The sequence below is a fragment of the Geotrypetes seraphini genome, chromosome 1 (genome assembly GCF_902459505.1).
Source record: "Geotrypetes seraphini chromosome 1, aGeoSer1.1, whole genome shotgun sequence".
NCBI classification, from domain to species: domain Eukaryota; kingdom Metazoa; phylum Chordata; class Amphibia; order Gymnophiona; family Dermophiidae; genus Geotrypetes; species Geotrypetes seraphini.
The window spans coordinates 472,441,156-472,456,853 of record NC_047084.1 but is presented as its reverse complement, the minus strand read 5'-3'; the positions used below and the strand labels follow the sequence as shown (position 1 = coordinate 472,456,853).

The 15,698-nt window shown below is 44.1% G+C and overlaps 1 protein-coding gene across 1 annotated transcript in view; it reads right to left on the bottom strand.

The window, feature by feature from the left end:
- TRPM3 (transient receptor potential cation channel subfamily M member 3) overlaps positions 1-15,698 on the bottom strand; it is a 492,536-nt gene that overhangs the window by 318,735 nt on the left and 158,103 nt on the right. Inside the window, exon 3 of the mRNA XM_033962555.1 lies at positions 2,478-2,682. Within this exon, the coding sequence (XP_033818446.1) occupies positions 2,478-2,682 (205 nt within the window). The remainder of the gene's footprint in view (positions 1-2,477; positions 2,683-15,698) is intronic.

The following is a 15,698-nucleotide window of genomic DNA, read 5'->3' as shown; positions in this document are numbered from 1 at the left end:
TAGCGCCCGGTAAATATTAGCATGCGCTAAACACTAACGTGTGCATGTTATCCTATGGACGCATTAGCGGTTAGCACAAACATTGATTTAGCGCGCGTTAATTGCATGCTAAAATGCTTAGCTCACCTTAGCAAAAGAGGGCCTTAGTCTTTTTTTAATTACAGTTATGCAGTTAACAAAATTGTAAGTTGTAGGTTGAATTGTACTTGCTGTACACCACCTTGAGTGAATCTCTTCATAAAGGCGGTTAATAAATCCAAATAAATAAATAAATAAACTCGGTTATTGTAGAATATTAGTGTTGCACTCAGTTTTGGGGTGTCTAGCTTTAGGCCTCATTTATAGAATTCCCTCCTAAAGCATTGGAACTAGAAACTTCTGTTTCCCGCCCTCTAGAAAACACCTAAACCAGTCCAGCACAGTTCCCGAAATGACAAAAGATGCCCTTTTTACTTTGTTTTTATTGTTTAAGCACAGTATTATTCGGCTCCATTAATGTGGACTGGAATAAGGTAAAAAGTACTTTGAAATTATTTACTGTGAATACTGTTTATTTTCCTGAAGTTTTGTTATTGTAACAAATATGAATAAAGTATAAGTAAAAAAAAAAAACAACCCAAATGGTCTAGCGCCCAAAAGAGTGATTCACAGAACCAAATGCTGCAGAGTTGTGAAGCAGCCCTAAAAAGACAGCAATAACACTAATCCAGATCTTGGCTACTGAGCAATGGTATGTACTACCAAGGACAATGTCCTCTGAAATAGAAAATTATGAAAAAAAACCTTAAAAAACAGAGGAGAATCCTGTAAACATGAAACAAAACAAAACACAATTTGTGGTACATTACTACATGTTAAGCCTACTTTGGATAAATATAAAAGCTGTCTTTTCTTGATCATGACGGGAATGGCCATCCAAATGGTCACACATAACTGGAAGTGCCATGACAGAATAAATTACATGTTTTGGTGGGCAAATGTGTGTACCACATATAAATATGAGAGAATGAATGCGGAATGTATGGGGTTTAGTAGTTCATTTAATAAAGTGTGGAGCCCATTGACTACATTCGTTACCTCACAATAAGGTCATATATCTCTCTTTTTCTTAGATTTCCTTACACATCCAGGGTGGGTGGGTGGGGGGAGGGAAATGTATTTTGAGGATTAAAATTACTTAATTATAATATTGTAATCACATCATATGTCTTGTATTAATAATTGGGAGGAGTGTGGGAGAAAATGATTGTTTTATGTATTACTTGTATAGTTAGTGCATTTTATGCAGTATTTTATGTTCAATTAATTGTATTGCACTATCAAAGTTTGAAAATCAATAAAGATTTAAAAAAAAGAAAAATTAAAAAATGTTGTTTTAGCCTGAACTCCCCGTGTTACTCATTTGGTTATATAGAAAATAGGCAAGCAAGCAAACGTCTATCAAAAGGCACAAAACTTAACAGAAAGAAGTTGTTCAAGACAGCTAGCTAGTTTTGCAAATTTGGGGAATGGGGAATTTAATTTCCCCAAAATTTCCATACTTAAACAATGCTTTATATTAGTGGTGGTCACGTCTAGTCAGTGGCGTACCAAGGAGGGGGAGGAGGCCGGTCCGCCCCGGGTGCACGCTTCAAGGGGGTGCATTTTTTTCTAGCAACAAAGGTGTTGTACTCAAATACCAGGCTATTCTTCAGGAGTGGGGTGATCACTGAGGGACCCGACCCACAGTAGGCAGGCCCCCTGCAACCAACCACAGATACCATGAGTGGGCAGCACTTGAGCTCTTTTACTAATACTTGGGGACCGTGGATCATTGTGATTAAGCAATTGAAAAGGTGCCTGTACTCAGTACCCCTTTAAAAAAACGCCTGTTCATAAGGGATATCCTGAAAACCTGGCCCGGTTGGTTGCCCTCGAGGACTGGGAGTAAAAACCAAACCCTTGTTCTATTAAACTGTGTTAGCAGTTTGTAGCGCAGAGAGCCGCGCTGCTACCGACACTCATAGGAACTCTATAAGTGTCGGGAGCAGCGTGGGTCATTCAGCGAGGCTCACCGTGCTAAAAACTGCTAGCACAATTTCGTAGAAGAGGGGGTAAGGCTTTACCTGAAGAAATTGCCCATCTGAAATGTCCAAAGTATGTGCCTGCTGGAGAAGTGAATGAATATATATAGACTGTATGCCCAATCATTCCTGGGAGTGGTATAAGGGCAGGATTTTTGCTTACATTCATGCTTGTGAAAATTCAAGTGCCTACACAAAACATCTCAGAATATTTGTGCACTTTATTAATGTAATCACATAGTTTTTCAAGGTAATTTTTAGAGCCAAAATATATACTTTCTATGCTCTGTAGTTCCAATTAATTTGCACAGAGAAAGGATTGCATATGTTATTTATCTGTTGGCACAGCTATAAAATTATCCCCATGCTGCATAAATAGAAAGATAAGAAAAAAAAAAGCTGTAAATTGGTTACCATGGCTTTATTGGAATGGCCCCCTCCCTGGAACTCGATGGTTCCAAAAGCATCAGTGGGGCTGAGCTGAGTGTGCTTGCTTACAGACCACTTCTCCGATTGCACATCATTTCGTGTGAACCTGCCGTCATTTTTCTCATTTTGTATAATGGTGATACTCGGAGTCGGTCCCACATGCTGACCTACGAGACGCCCACAGCAGCACCTAAAAATATCAAGCAAAACCGACATGAAAGAGACATAGCAGATTTTAGAAAATCCACTAGGCATGCTATAAAGGTCTCAGTTTACTGTATGTGCAAAATACCCTGCTTTCTACAGGACTAAGTATTAAAATACAGGGCACACATTATAAGCATACTTTTTCATTGTTATTGCTATAGAAGACTTTACGATCTTGTGAGGCCATGCCCTACTTTTAATGACCAGAGGGGGCTACTAAAATGATCAGTGGTCTTTGTCATAAAGTGTACAGGGAGTCAGGACAGACTTAAATATCCCAGAATATATGCTTTGGAAGAAAGGAAGTAAAGGAGAGATATGACAGAGATATTTATATACCTCTGTGGTATAAAGGCACAGAAGAAAAGCCTCTTTCGACTGAAAGGAAACTATGGAATGAGGAGGCATATGATGAAAGTGAAAGGGAAGTCTCAGGAGTAATCTTTATGGAAAGGGTGGTGGATGCATAGAGTGCTCCCCCCCCCTCAGTGCAGATGGTGGAGATAAAAACTGTATCTGAATTTAAGAAAGCTTGGGACAAGTACATACTGTAGGTTTTCTAAGGGTGTGAAAGAGAGAGAAGAAGGCGGCAGCAAAAAGGGCAAACAAATGCTAGGAATGATAAAGAAGGGGATCACGAACAGATCAGAGAAGGTTATCATGCCGCTGTACCGGGACATGGTGCGCCTTCACCTGGAGTACTACGTCCAGCACTGGTCGCCGTACATGAAAGACACAGTACTACTTGAAAGGGTCCAGAGAAGAGCGACTAAGATGGTTAAGGGGTTGGAGGAGCTGCCATACAGCGAAAGATTAGAGAAACTAGGCCTCTTCTCCCTCGAACATAAGAACATAAGAAATGCCTCTGCTGGGTCAGACCTGAGGTCCATCGTGCCCAGCAGTCCGCTCACACGGCGGCCCAATAGGTCCAGGACCTGTGCAGTAATCTTCTATCTATACCCCTCTATCCCCTTTTCCAGCAGAAATTGTCCAATCCTTTCTTGAACCCCAGTACTGTACTCTGCTTTATTACGCACTCTGGAAGCGCATTTCAGGTGTCCACCACACGTTGGGTAAAAAAAGAACTTCCTAGCATTCGTTTTGAATCTGTCCCCTTTCAACTTTTCCGAATGCTCTCTTGTTCTTTTATTTTTTGAAAGTTTGAAGAATCTGTCCCTCTCTACTCTCTCTATGCCCTTCATGATCTTGTAAGTCTCTATCATATCCTTTCTAAGTCTCCTCTTCTCCAGGGGAAAGAGTCCCAGTTTTTCCAATCTCTCAGCGTATGAAAGATTTTCCAAACCTTTTATCAGACGTGTCGCTCTCCTCTGAACCCTCTCGAGTATCGCCAAATCCTTCTTAAGGTACGGCAACCAATATTGGATGCAGCACTCCAGATGTGGACGCACCATCGCCCGATACAACGACAGGATAACTTCTTTCATTCTGGTTGTAATACCCTTATTGATTATACCTAGCATTCTATTCGCTCTCTTAGCGGCCGTTGTGCACTGTGCCGTCGGGTTCATTGTCATGTCCATCATTAACCCCAAGTCCCTTTCTTGGGTACTCTCATTCAATAACATCCCTCCCATCGTATAGTTGTACCTCGGGATTCTGTTTCCCATATGTAATACTTTACATTTCTCAACATTGAACTTCATCTGCCATCTTGTCGCCCATTCCCCTAGTTTGTTCAAGTCCCTTTGCAATTCTTCGCAGTCCTCTTTAATCCGAGCTCCACTAAATAGTTTGGCACCGTCCGCAAATTTTATTATCTCACACTTCGTCCCTGTTTCTAGATCATTTATGAATATATTAAATAGCAGTGGCCCGAGCACCGAGTAGTGGCCCTTCACTCCTACCCTTTGTTTCCTACCCACCAGCCAGTTTCTGATCCATCTTTGTACGTCACATTCCACCCCATGGTTCTTCAGTTTCCAAAGTAGGCGTTCATGGGGCACCTTGTTAAAGACTTTTTGTAAATCTAGATATATGATGTCTATGGGGTCTCCTTTGTCCATCCATTTGTTAATTCCTTCGAGGAAGTGTGATAAGTTCATTGGCATGATCTCCCCTTGCAGAAACCATGTTGGCTGGTTATCAGAAGTTCGTTTCTTTCAAAATATTCATTGATGTTTTCTTTTATCAGTGCTTCTGCCATTTTCCCCGGAACCGAGGTCAGACTCACTGGTCTGTAGTTTCCCGGGTCACCTCTTGATCCCTTTTTAAAGATGGGCGTAATGTTGGCTATCTTCCAGTCCTCCGGGATCATGCCTGTTTTCAGGGATAGATTACAAATTTGCTGCAGTAGTTCCGCTATCTCCTCCTTTAATTCCTTCAGAACCCTTGGATGGATTCCGTCCGGACCCAGGGATTTGTCAGTTTTTAGTTTTTCTATCTGCCTGCGTACATCTTCAAGGCTCACTTCCATGGATGTTAATTTTTCTGCTTGATTTCCATTGAAGAATTGCTCAGGTTCCAGTATGTTGGATGTGTCTTCGTTTGTAAATACAGACGAAAAGAACATGTTAAGTCTTTCTGCCACTCTTTCTCCTCCTTCAACACTCCCTTCCTGTCTCCGTTGTCCAGCGGTCCCACCTCCTCCCTAGCTGGTTGCTTCCCTTTAACATCTCTAAAAAACGGTTTGAAATTTTGTGCTTCCCTGGCTAGCCTCTCTTCATATTCTCTTTTGGCTTTTTGACCCACTCGGTGACATTCTTTTTGATATTTCCTGTGCTCTTTCCAGTTCCCCTCAGTTTTGTCCTTTTTCCATTTCCTGAATGAATTTTTCTCATTGCCTATACTTCCTTCACTATTTTAGTTATCCACGCCGGGTCTTTTGTTCGACTCTTTTAGCACCTCTTTCTGAATCTGGGGATATACAGATTTTGCGCCTCGCTCACTGTGTTCTTGAGAACAGACCAGGCATGTTCTACCATTTGCCATTTTTTGGGAAGTGTTCCTAAGTTTCTTCCTTACCATTTCCCTCATTGCTTCGTAGTTTCCTTTCCTGAAGTTGAAAGTTGTCGTTATGGTTCTCTTTCCTTTCGGTATTCCTACCTCAACCTTGAACTTGATCATGTTATAATCGCTGTTTCCCAGCGGTCCCACTACCTCTACTTCCTTTCCAGGTCCCCTTAACCTATTTAGGATTAGATCCAGAGTGGCATTTCCTCTCGTTGGCTCTCTAACAAGCTGCTCCATGAAACAATCTTGTATAGCCTCCAGGAATTCTGTCTCCCTAGCGTATTTTGTGCTTCCAAGACTCCATTCTATTCCAGGGTAGTTGAAGTCTCCCATAATAACCGTCTTACCGCTTTTGCATTTTCGCTTCATCTTGGCTTCCATTTCTTCACTGATATCTCCGGTTTGTCCTTTCCTTCCCGATATTTTAACCCATAGCGATTCCAGCTGGTTGGTCGTCTCTGCTGTGTACATTTTTGTCAATTATATGCTTTCTTTAATGTATAGGCAAGGTGACCATACGTTCCGTTTTCAATGGGACAGTCCTGTTTTCAGACCGACCGTCCCGTTGTCCCGACCCACTGCTTCGGGACACTGAAATGTCCCGTTTTCAGGGACAGTGTCCCGAAGCTGTGCGTGGGGACACCAGGACGGGTGATCACTTTCCCTCCCTGCCGCGCCGATTCTAACCCTGGGCCGCCCGCCACTGCTGCTTCTTCCCTTCTTCCTGACATCAATTTTGACGTCGTAGAGGACGTTCCGGGCCAGCCATTCACTGCCTGGCTGGCCCGAACTTCCTCTCTGACGTCAAAATTGACATCGGGAAGAAGGGAGGAAGCAGTGGCGGTGGCAGCTCAGGGTTTGAATCGGCACGGCAGAGAGGCAGACAGGCAGCGGTGGTACACAGGCAGACGGACGGGCGGTATGAATCCGTGGGGGGGGGGTTGAATCACGGGGGGGGAGGGGGTTGAATCCGTGGGGGTGGGTTAAATCAGGCACTGGATGGAGGGAAGGAGGTAGGCAGGTAGGCTGGCTTCGGGGGGAGGGACAAAGGCAAGGGAAGACATAGGAAGGAGGCACTGGGAGAACTATGGACATGGGAAGGAGGCACTGGGGGCACTAGGGACACAGGACAGGTACTGGGGGCACTAGGGACATGGGAAGGAGGCACTGGGGGCACTAGGGACACAGGACAGGCATTGGGGGCACTAGGGACATGGGAAGGAGGCACTGGGGCGCTATGGACATGGGAAGGAGGCACTGGGGCACTATGGACATGGGAAGGAGGCACTGGGGGCACTAAGGACATAGGACAGGCACTGGGGATACTATGGACATGGGAAGGAGGCACTGGGGGCACTAGGGACACAGGAAAGAGGCTCTGGGGGCACTAGGGACATGGGAAAGAGGCACTGGGGCACTATGGAGATGGGAAGGAGGCACTGGGGGCACTAAGGACACAGTACAGAGGCACTGGGGGCATTATGGACATGGGAAGGAGGCACTGGGGGCACTAGTGACACAGGACAGGCACTGGGGGCACTAGGGACACAGGACAGGCACTGGGGGCACTAAGGACACTGGACAGGCACTGGGGGCACTATGGACATGGGAAGGAGGCATTGGGGGCACTAGGGACACAGGACAGAGGCACTAGGGACACAGGACAGAGGCACTGGGGCACTAGGGACACAGGACAGGCACTGGGGCACTATGGACATGGGAAGGAGGCACTGGGGGCACTAAGGACATAGGAAGGAAGGAGGGAGAGAATAGAGAGGGACAATTGTTGGGCCTGAGTGCAGAAAGAAAGAAATGAAAGAAAGGATACACAGTCAGAAGGAAACACAACCAGAGACTCATGAAATCACCAGATAGCAAAGATAGGAAAAATGATTTTATTTTTAATTTAGTGATCAAAATGTGTCAGTTTTGAGAATTTAAATCTGCTGTCTATATTTTGCACTATATTTATCTATTTTTCTATAGTTACTGAGGTGACATTGCATATTTTAAAGTCATTTGCCTTGACATCTTTGAAACCCCCCCAAATATAAATGATAATTAACATTTTCTCTGCGCATAGTGTGCTTTGTAGGTTTTTTTTAATTTTAAGGTTACCATTATGAATTAATATGAAGATATTATGTGTACATGAAAAATGAATGGAAGAAATTGGGGGCGGGATTGGTTGAGGGCTAGGGCAGGGTTGGGCAGGGCTAGGGTAGGATTGGGGCGAGGCTAGGGTGGGATTGGGGGCAGGACTGAGAATTAATAGATGTCCCCTTTTGATGAAAAAAATAAATGGTCACCTTATGTATAGGGCTATTCCACCTCCTTTCTGTCCTGACCTGTCCTGGCGCTAGAGCTTCTACCCCGGCAGTGATGTATGCCATTTGTTTTCTTCATTCCAAGACGTTTCAGAGACTTCAATGATGTCCTCTGCATTGGCCATGGCTTCTAATTCCCCCATTTTATTTCTTAGGCTCCTTGCATTAGTATATATGCAATTTAGATCCTAGTATTTTCTTGTCTTCATTTACTTTCCCTGTGCTTCGGTCTGGAAATGAAGACAAGAAAATACCAGGATCTAAATCGCATATATACTAATGCAAGGAGCCTAAGAAACAAAATGGGGGAATTAGAATCCATGGCCAATGCAGAGGACATAGACATTATTGGAGTCTCTGAAACGTGGTGGAATGAAGAAAACAAATGGGATACAGCACTGCCGGGGTACAAGCTCTATCGCCAGTACAGGTCAGGACAGAAAGAAGGTGGAATAGCCCTATACATAAAAGAAAGCATACAATTGACAAAAATGGAGAGGAGATTGAGAGGGGACATGATCGAAACATTCAAGGTACTGAAGGGGATAGACTTAGTAGATAAGGACAGGTTGTTCACCCTCTCCAAGGTAGGGAGAACAAGAGGGCACTCTCTAAAGTTGAAAGGGGATAGATTCCGTACAAACGTAAGGAAGTTCTTCTTCACCCAGAGAGTGGTAGAAAGCTGGAACGCTCTTTCGGAGGATGTTATAGGGGAAAACACCCTCCAAGGATTCAAGACAAAGTTAGACATGTTCCTGCTGAACAAGAACGTGCGCTGGTAGGGCTAGTCGTGGTTAGGGCACTGGTCTTTGACCAGAGGGCCGCCATGTGAGCGTGCTGCTGGGCATGATGGACCACTTGTCTGACCCAGCAGAGGCAATTGTTATGTTCTTATGAAAGCATGGATAGGCAGACTGGATAGGGCATATAGTCTTTTATCTGTCTTCATTTTCTCTGTGCCTATATTTCTAAGGGAGAGGAAGGGATAGCAGATGGCATGGATGGGGAGACTGAATAGGCTATATGGAGTGCAATACCAAGCCTGCAGGAGGCAGCTTGGATACCGCCCGTAGGCTACAGCAATCATAGATATTCAATGCTGGAGCCATATCCGGCTACTGGCATTGAATATCCAGGACAGAGTTTGCTGCCGCAGACTTAGATGGTCACCGTGCTAGCTGGTGAGTCAGATATTCAGCAGGAGATAGCTATCTTCTTGTGGCTAAAAAATCTGCTGAGCTATCACTGTCACTGGATGAAGTTTGGGTGGTGGAACCACTACACGTGCCTGATCCTCTGGCTCCTGTATTGTTAGGTGTCTTATTATAAACCCAAGGGTACACTCTGTTAGAGCAGTGTATCGCAAACTGTGTGCCTCCTGAGATTTCTGGTGTGCCGCGGTACACTGGGGAAGAGGAGAGATGCTGGTGCCAGCTGACTGTCTACAGGACGTGTCTCTCACGAAGAGAGGCATGTCCTGTAAGCAATCTCCCGACGCCAGCATCTATTCTCTTTGCTGGCCCTTCTCTCCAGCTCTTCTCTCTTCTCACCAGCTTTTCTCGCCTTCTCTCTGCCAGTCCTTATCTCCTCTCGGTGCAAGACCCATTGGAAGGACCTTTGTGCATGCGCTGATGTCGGTGGGTGTCTCGAGCCAGGGACACTAGGTTTAGTGTGCTCCGGCTCGAAAAAGTTTGCAAGACACTGTGATAGAGGAATAGTCCTGTTCATCTCTAGATAGTTTTTTCAATTTTTGTCTCTTGATGACTTCCTTATACTTTTCCATTGACTCCAAAACTTTGTGACATACTTCAAAATCCATGTGCTTTACATTCAGGTACTCAAGCATTTTTCCTCTATCTATCCTGGTAGGCTCACACCCTATCTAACGTACCTGGGGCAATGAGAGATTAAGTGACTTGCCCAGGGTCACAAGGAGCAGCATGAGATTTGAACCCACAGCCTCAAGGTGCTGAGGCTATAGCTCTAACTACTGCCCCACACACTCTGCTACATCAAACATGTCATAGTAGCATACAATGCAACATATAGACAAATATTTTCTAGAAGGTGTGAAAAACATGACAAGTGATCAAGTGAAGCTTGAGGAATGGTATAAAGAGGGCAGGATTAAGGCCTAGGCAAACTAGGCATATGTCTTCGGCCTAAATGTTTAGGAGGAGGCCCTCTTAGATGTGCTAGCTCAATGGCCCCCAAGGCAAGCTTTTGTTTTGGTAAGTTAGTTGCTGCCGGAGAGAAGTGTGCAGCAAGGGGGGGGGGGGGGGGGGGGAGGGAGGGGATAGGTGCAGAGAAAGATCAGAGTCACCATTGCCTACACATGGTATATAGTTTAGTTTATACTTTATTCAAAATTTGATAAAACGCTTCTCCTGGAATACAAAGCGTTGTACATTACAAATTTTAAATATAAATAGGGAACAAACAACAAATAATAAACATTCCAAGACAAATATACTCAGTTGGAGTTGTGACATGAAAAAGGAACATTGGTGAACAATACTTTTTACCTATTGCTTCCTCTTTTGGAAAACTGTACTCATAGAAACACAGGGGACCCCCATATGTAGAAGGCCCATTAAAAGTTTAATCCTGCCTTGGCAAAGTAAGGCAGTGTTAAGAAAATGCATGGTGATGTATTTGGATAGAGAAATAGGGGATACAGTACTTCTGTGCTTTGGCTTTTCTCTATTCTGCCCCCAGGTACAAAATAATACACTTTGACTGTAACCCTTTTCCATTTCCGCAGTCAGTCCTATAAGCTCTATCCCCATAATCTTTGTGCTTCCTATTACGGTTTGTTGTATTTGATATATAGTACTCTTTGTTGCCTCTCCTCACCCTCTTGACAATAAAATCCCACTATGCATCAATAAACTTAACTACCCTATCCAGCCCACCATGAAGATACTAGGTGTAACTCTAGATCAATGCCTAACTATGAAAGACCAGGTGGACTCCCTATTCAGAAAGGGTTTTCTGACTCTCTGGAAACTCAGATCCATTAAATCATATTTTGATACGTTAGCATTCAGAATCCTAGTGCAATCCCTTGTACTATGTCAACTTGATTACTGCAACATCGTCTATTTAGCAATCTCCCAAAAGAATATGAGACGTCTTCAAATAATGCAAAATGCTGTGGTCAGACTAATCTTCGGGCTGAAGAAATTCGATCACGTGACACCTTATTACTGGCAGTTGCACTGGCTGCCGATGGAAGCACGCGTAAGGTTTAAATTCGCCTGCCTCTGCTTCAAAGCACTATATGGACTTGCCCCAAATACATAACGGACCTTTTCTCCTTTTCCACCAACAAACGCAAGAGAAACACACATTCAAAATTCATTTCCCCTTCAGTTAGAGGTTTCAAACTGAAAAAATACCATGAGCACCTTCTCTCTCACCAAGCAGCCTTATGGGGTAAAGACCTAGATCAACTGCTTTCGCCCACTACTTACGGGGAATTTAGGAAGCGCCTAAAAACATATCTGTTCCTGAAATACCTAAATAACTGACCCGCTCTCCTCTCTTTCTCCTCAATAACGGTCCTCCTGACCTCCTACCCTTTTCCTCTATACCCTCTTAAGCCCGCATAGAATTTCACGGTACTGAGATACATATAAATTGTTATCTTTATCTTATCATAATTTTTCGCTGTATTTTTTTGAAATGTGTGGCCTATTCCAAACAGGTCCTCTCAGACATTACTTACCAAACTGTATATCTTATACTCTTGCACAGCAAATTGTTTTTCTATAATTTTGCTTTCTTAAAGTCTCTGCACTCTGTATTTCCTCTGACTCTCTGCATATTGTAATTCGCTGAATGTCCAGCTCTCTTGATTGTAAATCGCCTAGAAGTCGCAAGATTGTGGCGGTATAGAAGAATAAAGTTATTATTATTATTATTACTCCCCCAAAATTTGCATTGGTTCCGTTCTAGGAACACCCATGAATTTTGAAAAACTGCAAATGTGGTTTTGAGTCTGTAAAAAGGCAGGAGAGGGCAGCTGGGGTGCCAGCGGGTGCAGTAAATCATACACGGTATGCTCCGTGGGGGAGAGGAGGAGGAATCGTCTGTGTAGAAGGCTGATTAGCTGACCGGGGGGAGAGGAGGAGGAATCAGCTGTGCAGAAGTCTGATTGGCTGACCAAGGAGGGAGAGGAGGAGGAATCGGCTGTGCAGAAGGCTGATTGGCTGACCAGGGGGGAAAAGGAGGAGGAATCGGCTGTGCATTCCCTATATTTTCTGACCGGAAGAGACGGTCAGAAAATACCACGAATAACTGAGTCCGCGAATCGCCAATTTGCGGGGGAACACTGTACTGTCTTTCCTGAAAGCATAACAAGGTTGTGTACAGACTGAAAATCCAGCCAATATCAGGAACTCCAATATCAGAGAAGAGAAACAAGAACAGCAAGAAATCATACAGATGGGTACAATCCACCAGTGAAGCCAACAAGTTCCAAAGTTGTCAGCCAGTCATTCAGAGCCCATCACATACTTCAACCTTCCCCATAATCAAGTCTAAATAATTTCAGTGCAGCCTTAAATTTAGGAAAAGAAAGCTCAAGGTAAAGGGTTGCTGGCAGTGTGTTCTATTACACAGGGGCCATACAGTAAGATGTAGATGGCCTTGTTGCGTCTAGTCTTTCGGAAAACACTAATGGGATGTGCAAGTGGTAATCAGCGATTGACTGTAGAAGTCTGGGTGGAACATATTTGATAATGGCAGAGGACAAATAGAAAGGGATACCTTTGTGTAAAGTTTTGCAAAGGTGAGGATTTTATGTTGCATGCGATAAGGCACAGGAAGTCAGTGATAATGGATGTAAAGAAGAGTAATACTGCTTATTTCTCCACTACAATTTTGTCCTTATAATATTCATTCCCTGCCATAACAGCAGTCCCTCTATATTCCCCCTGCTTTTCACCAACCTGTGCCTTTTCTGTTCCTGAGTCTAATTTCTTTCCCTCCCTGTCTTCCTCCTGGTCTAATTTTGACATTCCTTCACTCCCCACTCTCACCAAGTTTATTGCTTCCTCTAGGGTCTAGGCCTATTACTTGCTCTCTTGCAGCTATGTCGTTCTCCTGGATGAAAATTCCTTCATATGACCTTGGTCTACTGTTCTTTGCATGAACAGCAACAGTCTCTCCAATGGTTCTTTTCTCCTGTAAGGAAGTCTGTCATCATTCATACTAGTTTTGTATTGGAAAATGTGATTTCTGCTTCTTGCGTGTATTTTGTCTTTTGAATAAACAGTTTAACAAAAAAAAACACAAAAACTTGACACAATTTAACCACCCCTTTTATCACGCTATGCTGCTGAGCAGTGAGAGCTAAATGCCGAGTCACCCATAGGAATAAAATGGGTGGCTCGGTATTGAGCTTGTGCTGCTTGGCAGTGCAACTTCATAAAAGGAGGGTAAGTTAAATAAAAAGTTAAGATTCATTCAATTTCTGGCATCTCAAATTCTCCATTAAAGCCAATCAGGATTCAGACATAATCATAGTACAGAAACCCTTCCCACCCCACAACTCTTCTAATCAAAGTCCCTGAATGTCCTTCCCCACTATCACATTCCTGAACCTTCATAGCATACTCTCCAAAACGCCTCTTCCTTCCCCCAAACAGCAAAACTCAATAGGCCTTTCCGTCATAGGGTAATGATATTGGGAGGAGGAGGAGGTTAAGGAATGTGGTCAGGGGATTGGTGGGAGGGGTCAAAGATTTGGACTGAGGGAGTGTTGAGGTGGGGAGATAGATGTCATGGGGGGGGGGAATGGTAGAAGGGGTTAGGAAATTTTTTGGCAAGGGTTGTGGCCATGTTACTGGACTAAAGAACCATGAGGGGCTAAAGGATCTGAAAAAGCCAAACAACAGATCAAGGGATCACAACTCTAAATAAAATTAAAACTGCAAAAAGGTTTATTATATACAGTACAACCTTCAAAAATAATTTATACATAAACACTCAACATTTTCACATTTTGCTTCATCATATGGCTAGATCAGGGGTATGTTACCAATGCTCAGTAGGATTAATACATTGTTATTGTATTGAATTTGTATTGTATGTTATGACACCCTTTGACTTTATTTATTGTATTATATTATATTTTTTGTTTGTGTTGTGTTTTCTTCAAAACTTTTCAGTAAAAGAAGGGGAAAAGCTTGATGTTTTCTCTCCATCTTGTCCTGTAAAACTCTTTTCTATCCCCTACATCACTTCTACCCCCAACTGAAAGGAAGCCATGGTGGTGATTAGATTGTAAGCTCTGTTGAGTAGGAATTGACTCTTCATGGTTAATATAATGTACAGTACTCCCCCGAAATTTGCGGGGGTTACGTTCATGGAGTGACCGCGAATGTTGAAAAACTGTGAATATCGGAAGAGTACTGTAATTGGCACTCCTCCTCTTCCGCTCTTGCTCTAGCCTGAGCTGTGCCGCTTACCTAGTCACCCAGTTCTTTCTGCTCAAACCCACTGGTTCACTGCCTCGGGAAACTCAGCTTCTCCGTTGCCAGTTCCTGTGCACTCCTCCTCCTGCACAATCCCATATGGGAAGCGCGCTCCAGGTTTCTGCAAGAAGGGGCGTTACCTAGTGCAGGTTTTTGCGAGTGTGCAGACGCTGATGTTGGGAGTGACGTGATCTTCATGTTGGTGGTGGGAGGAGGGAATTTGTAGTTCTGCTTTCCCCTCTCACTGCGTTGTGACAGAGACCTTTTCATTTGGTCAGTCGTTTGTGATATTTTCTGACCAGAAGAGGTGGTCAGAAAATACAGCGAATGACTGAGTCCACGAATCACTGACCGTGAATTCGCGGAGATGTACTGTACAGCACTGTGTGTCTGGTAGCACTATAGAAATAATAATAATAATCATTAGTAGTAGTAGTAGTAGAAATGGTCATCCATAGGAGGGGCCTTAGGCACCCAGGTCAATCAGGGCCTTAGACTTTATTCCTGGTGCATTCTGAGATACACAAGGAGGCGCTTAGGACTCCCATTGGCCCCTCCCAATGTGGGGTCTAAGGCCATGATTATCCCAGGTGCCTAAGGCCCCTCCTATGGGAGAGGTTGGCATCGCTCCTACCATGGGACTTCGAAGGGGGGTTCAGGGGTTCTGGCAGGAGAGAGTGGGCATCCCTCCTGCCGATGTCGGGAGGGGTCCCCTGCTGCAACCACACAGCTGATTGCGGCAGGGGTATTACCCCCACCCCCCTGATTAGCTGAACTGGAAGGACTACCCGAAGCTGCGGCTTCAGGGAGCATTGCCGGCATAAATGATCAGGGGTAACTTCCCCTGCTGTAATCAGCTTATGGCCAATGTAGGATGGCTTTAGGATCTTGCAGTGACATAGACAGGTGGTCAGGGTTTTCTGGACTTACATTTCAGCCACCTACCTTGCTGTGAATTGCAGCTAGGTAACTGCTTTAGCCCGCCTAATGCCACTTCCGGCATTAGCCACAGCCTAAAGCAGCTACCTAGCCGCCTTTTATTTAGTCATCGGTAGACGCTTCAACACTGCCATTTTTTTGCGGTTTCTGGTGGCATTTTTCAATTACCGACACCTAAGTTTAGGCGCTGGTTATATAATTTCCCTGTAAATGCTAAGAAGCCCACAGGAATAAAATGGGCTCCTTAATATTTAGATATGAAAGCTGCCAATCAGGTGGAG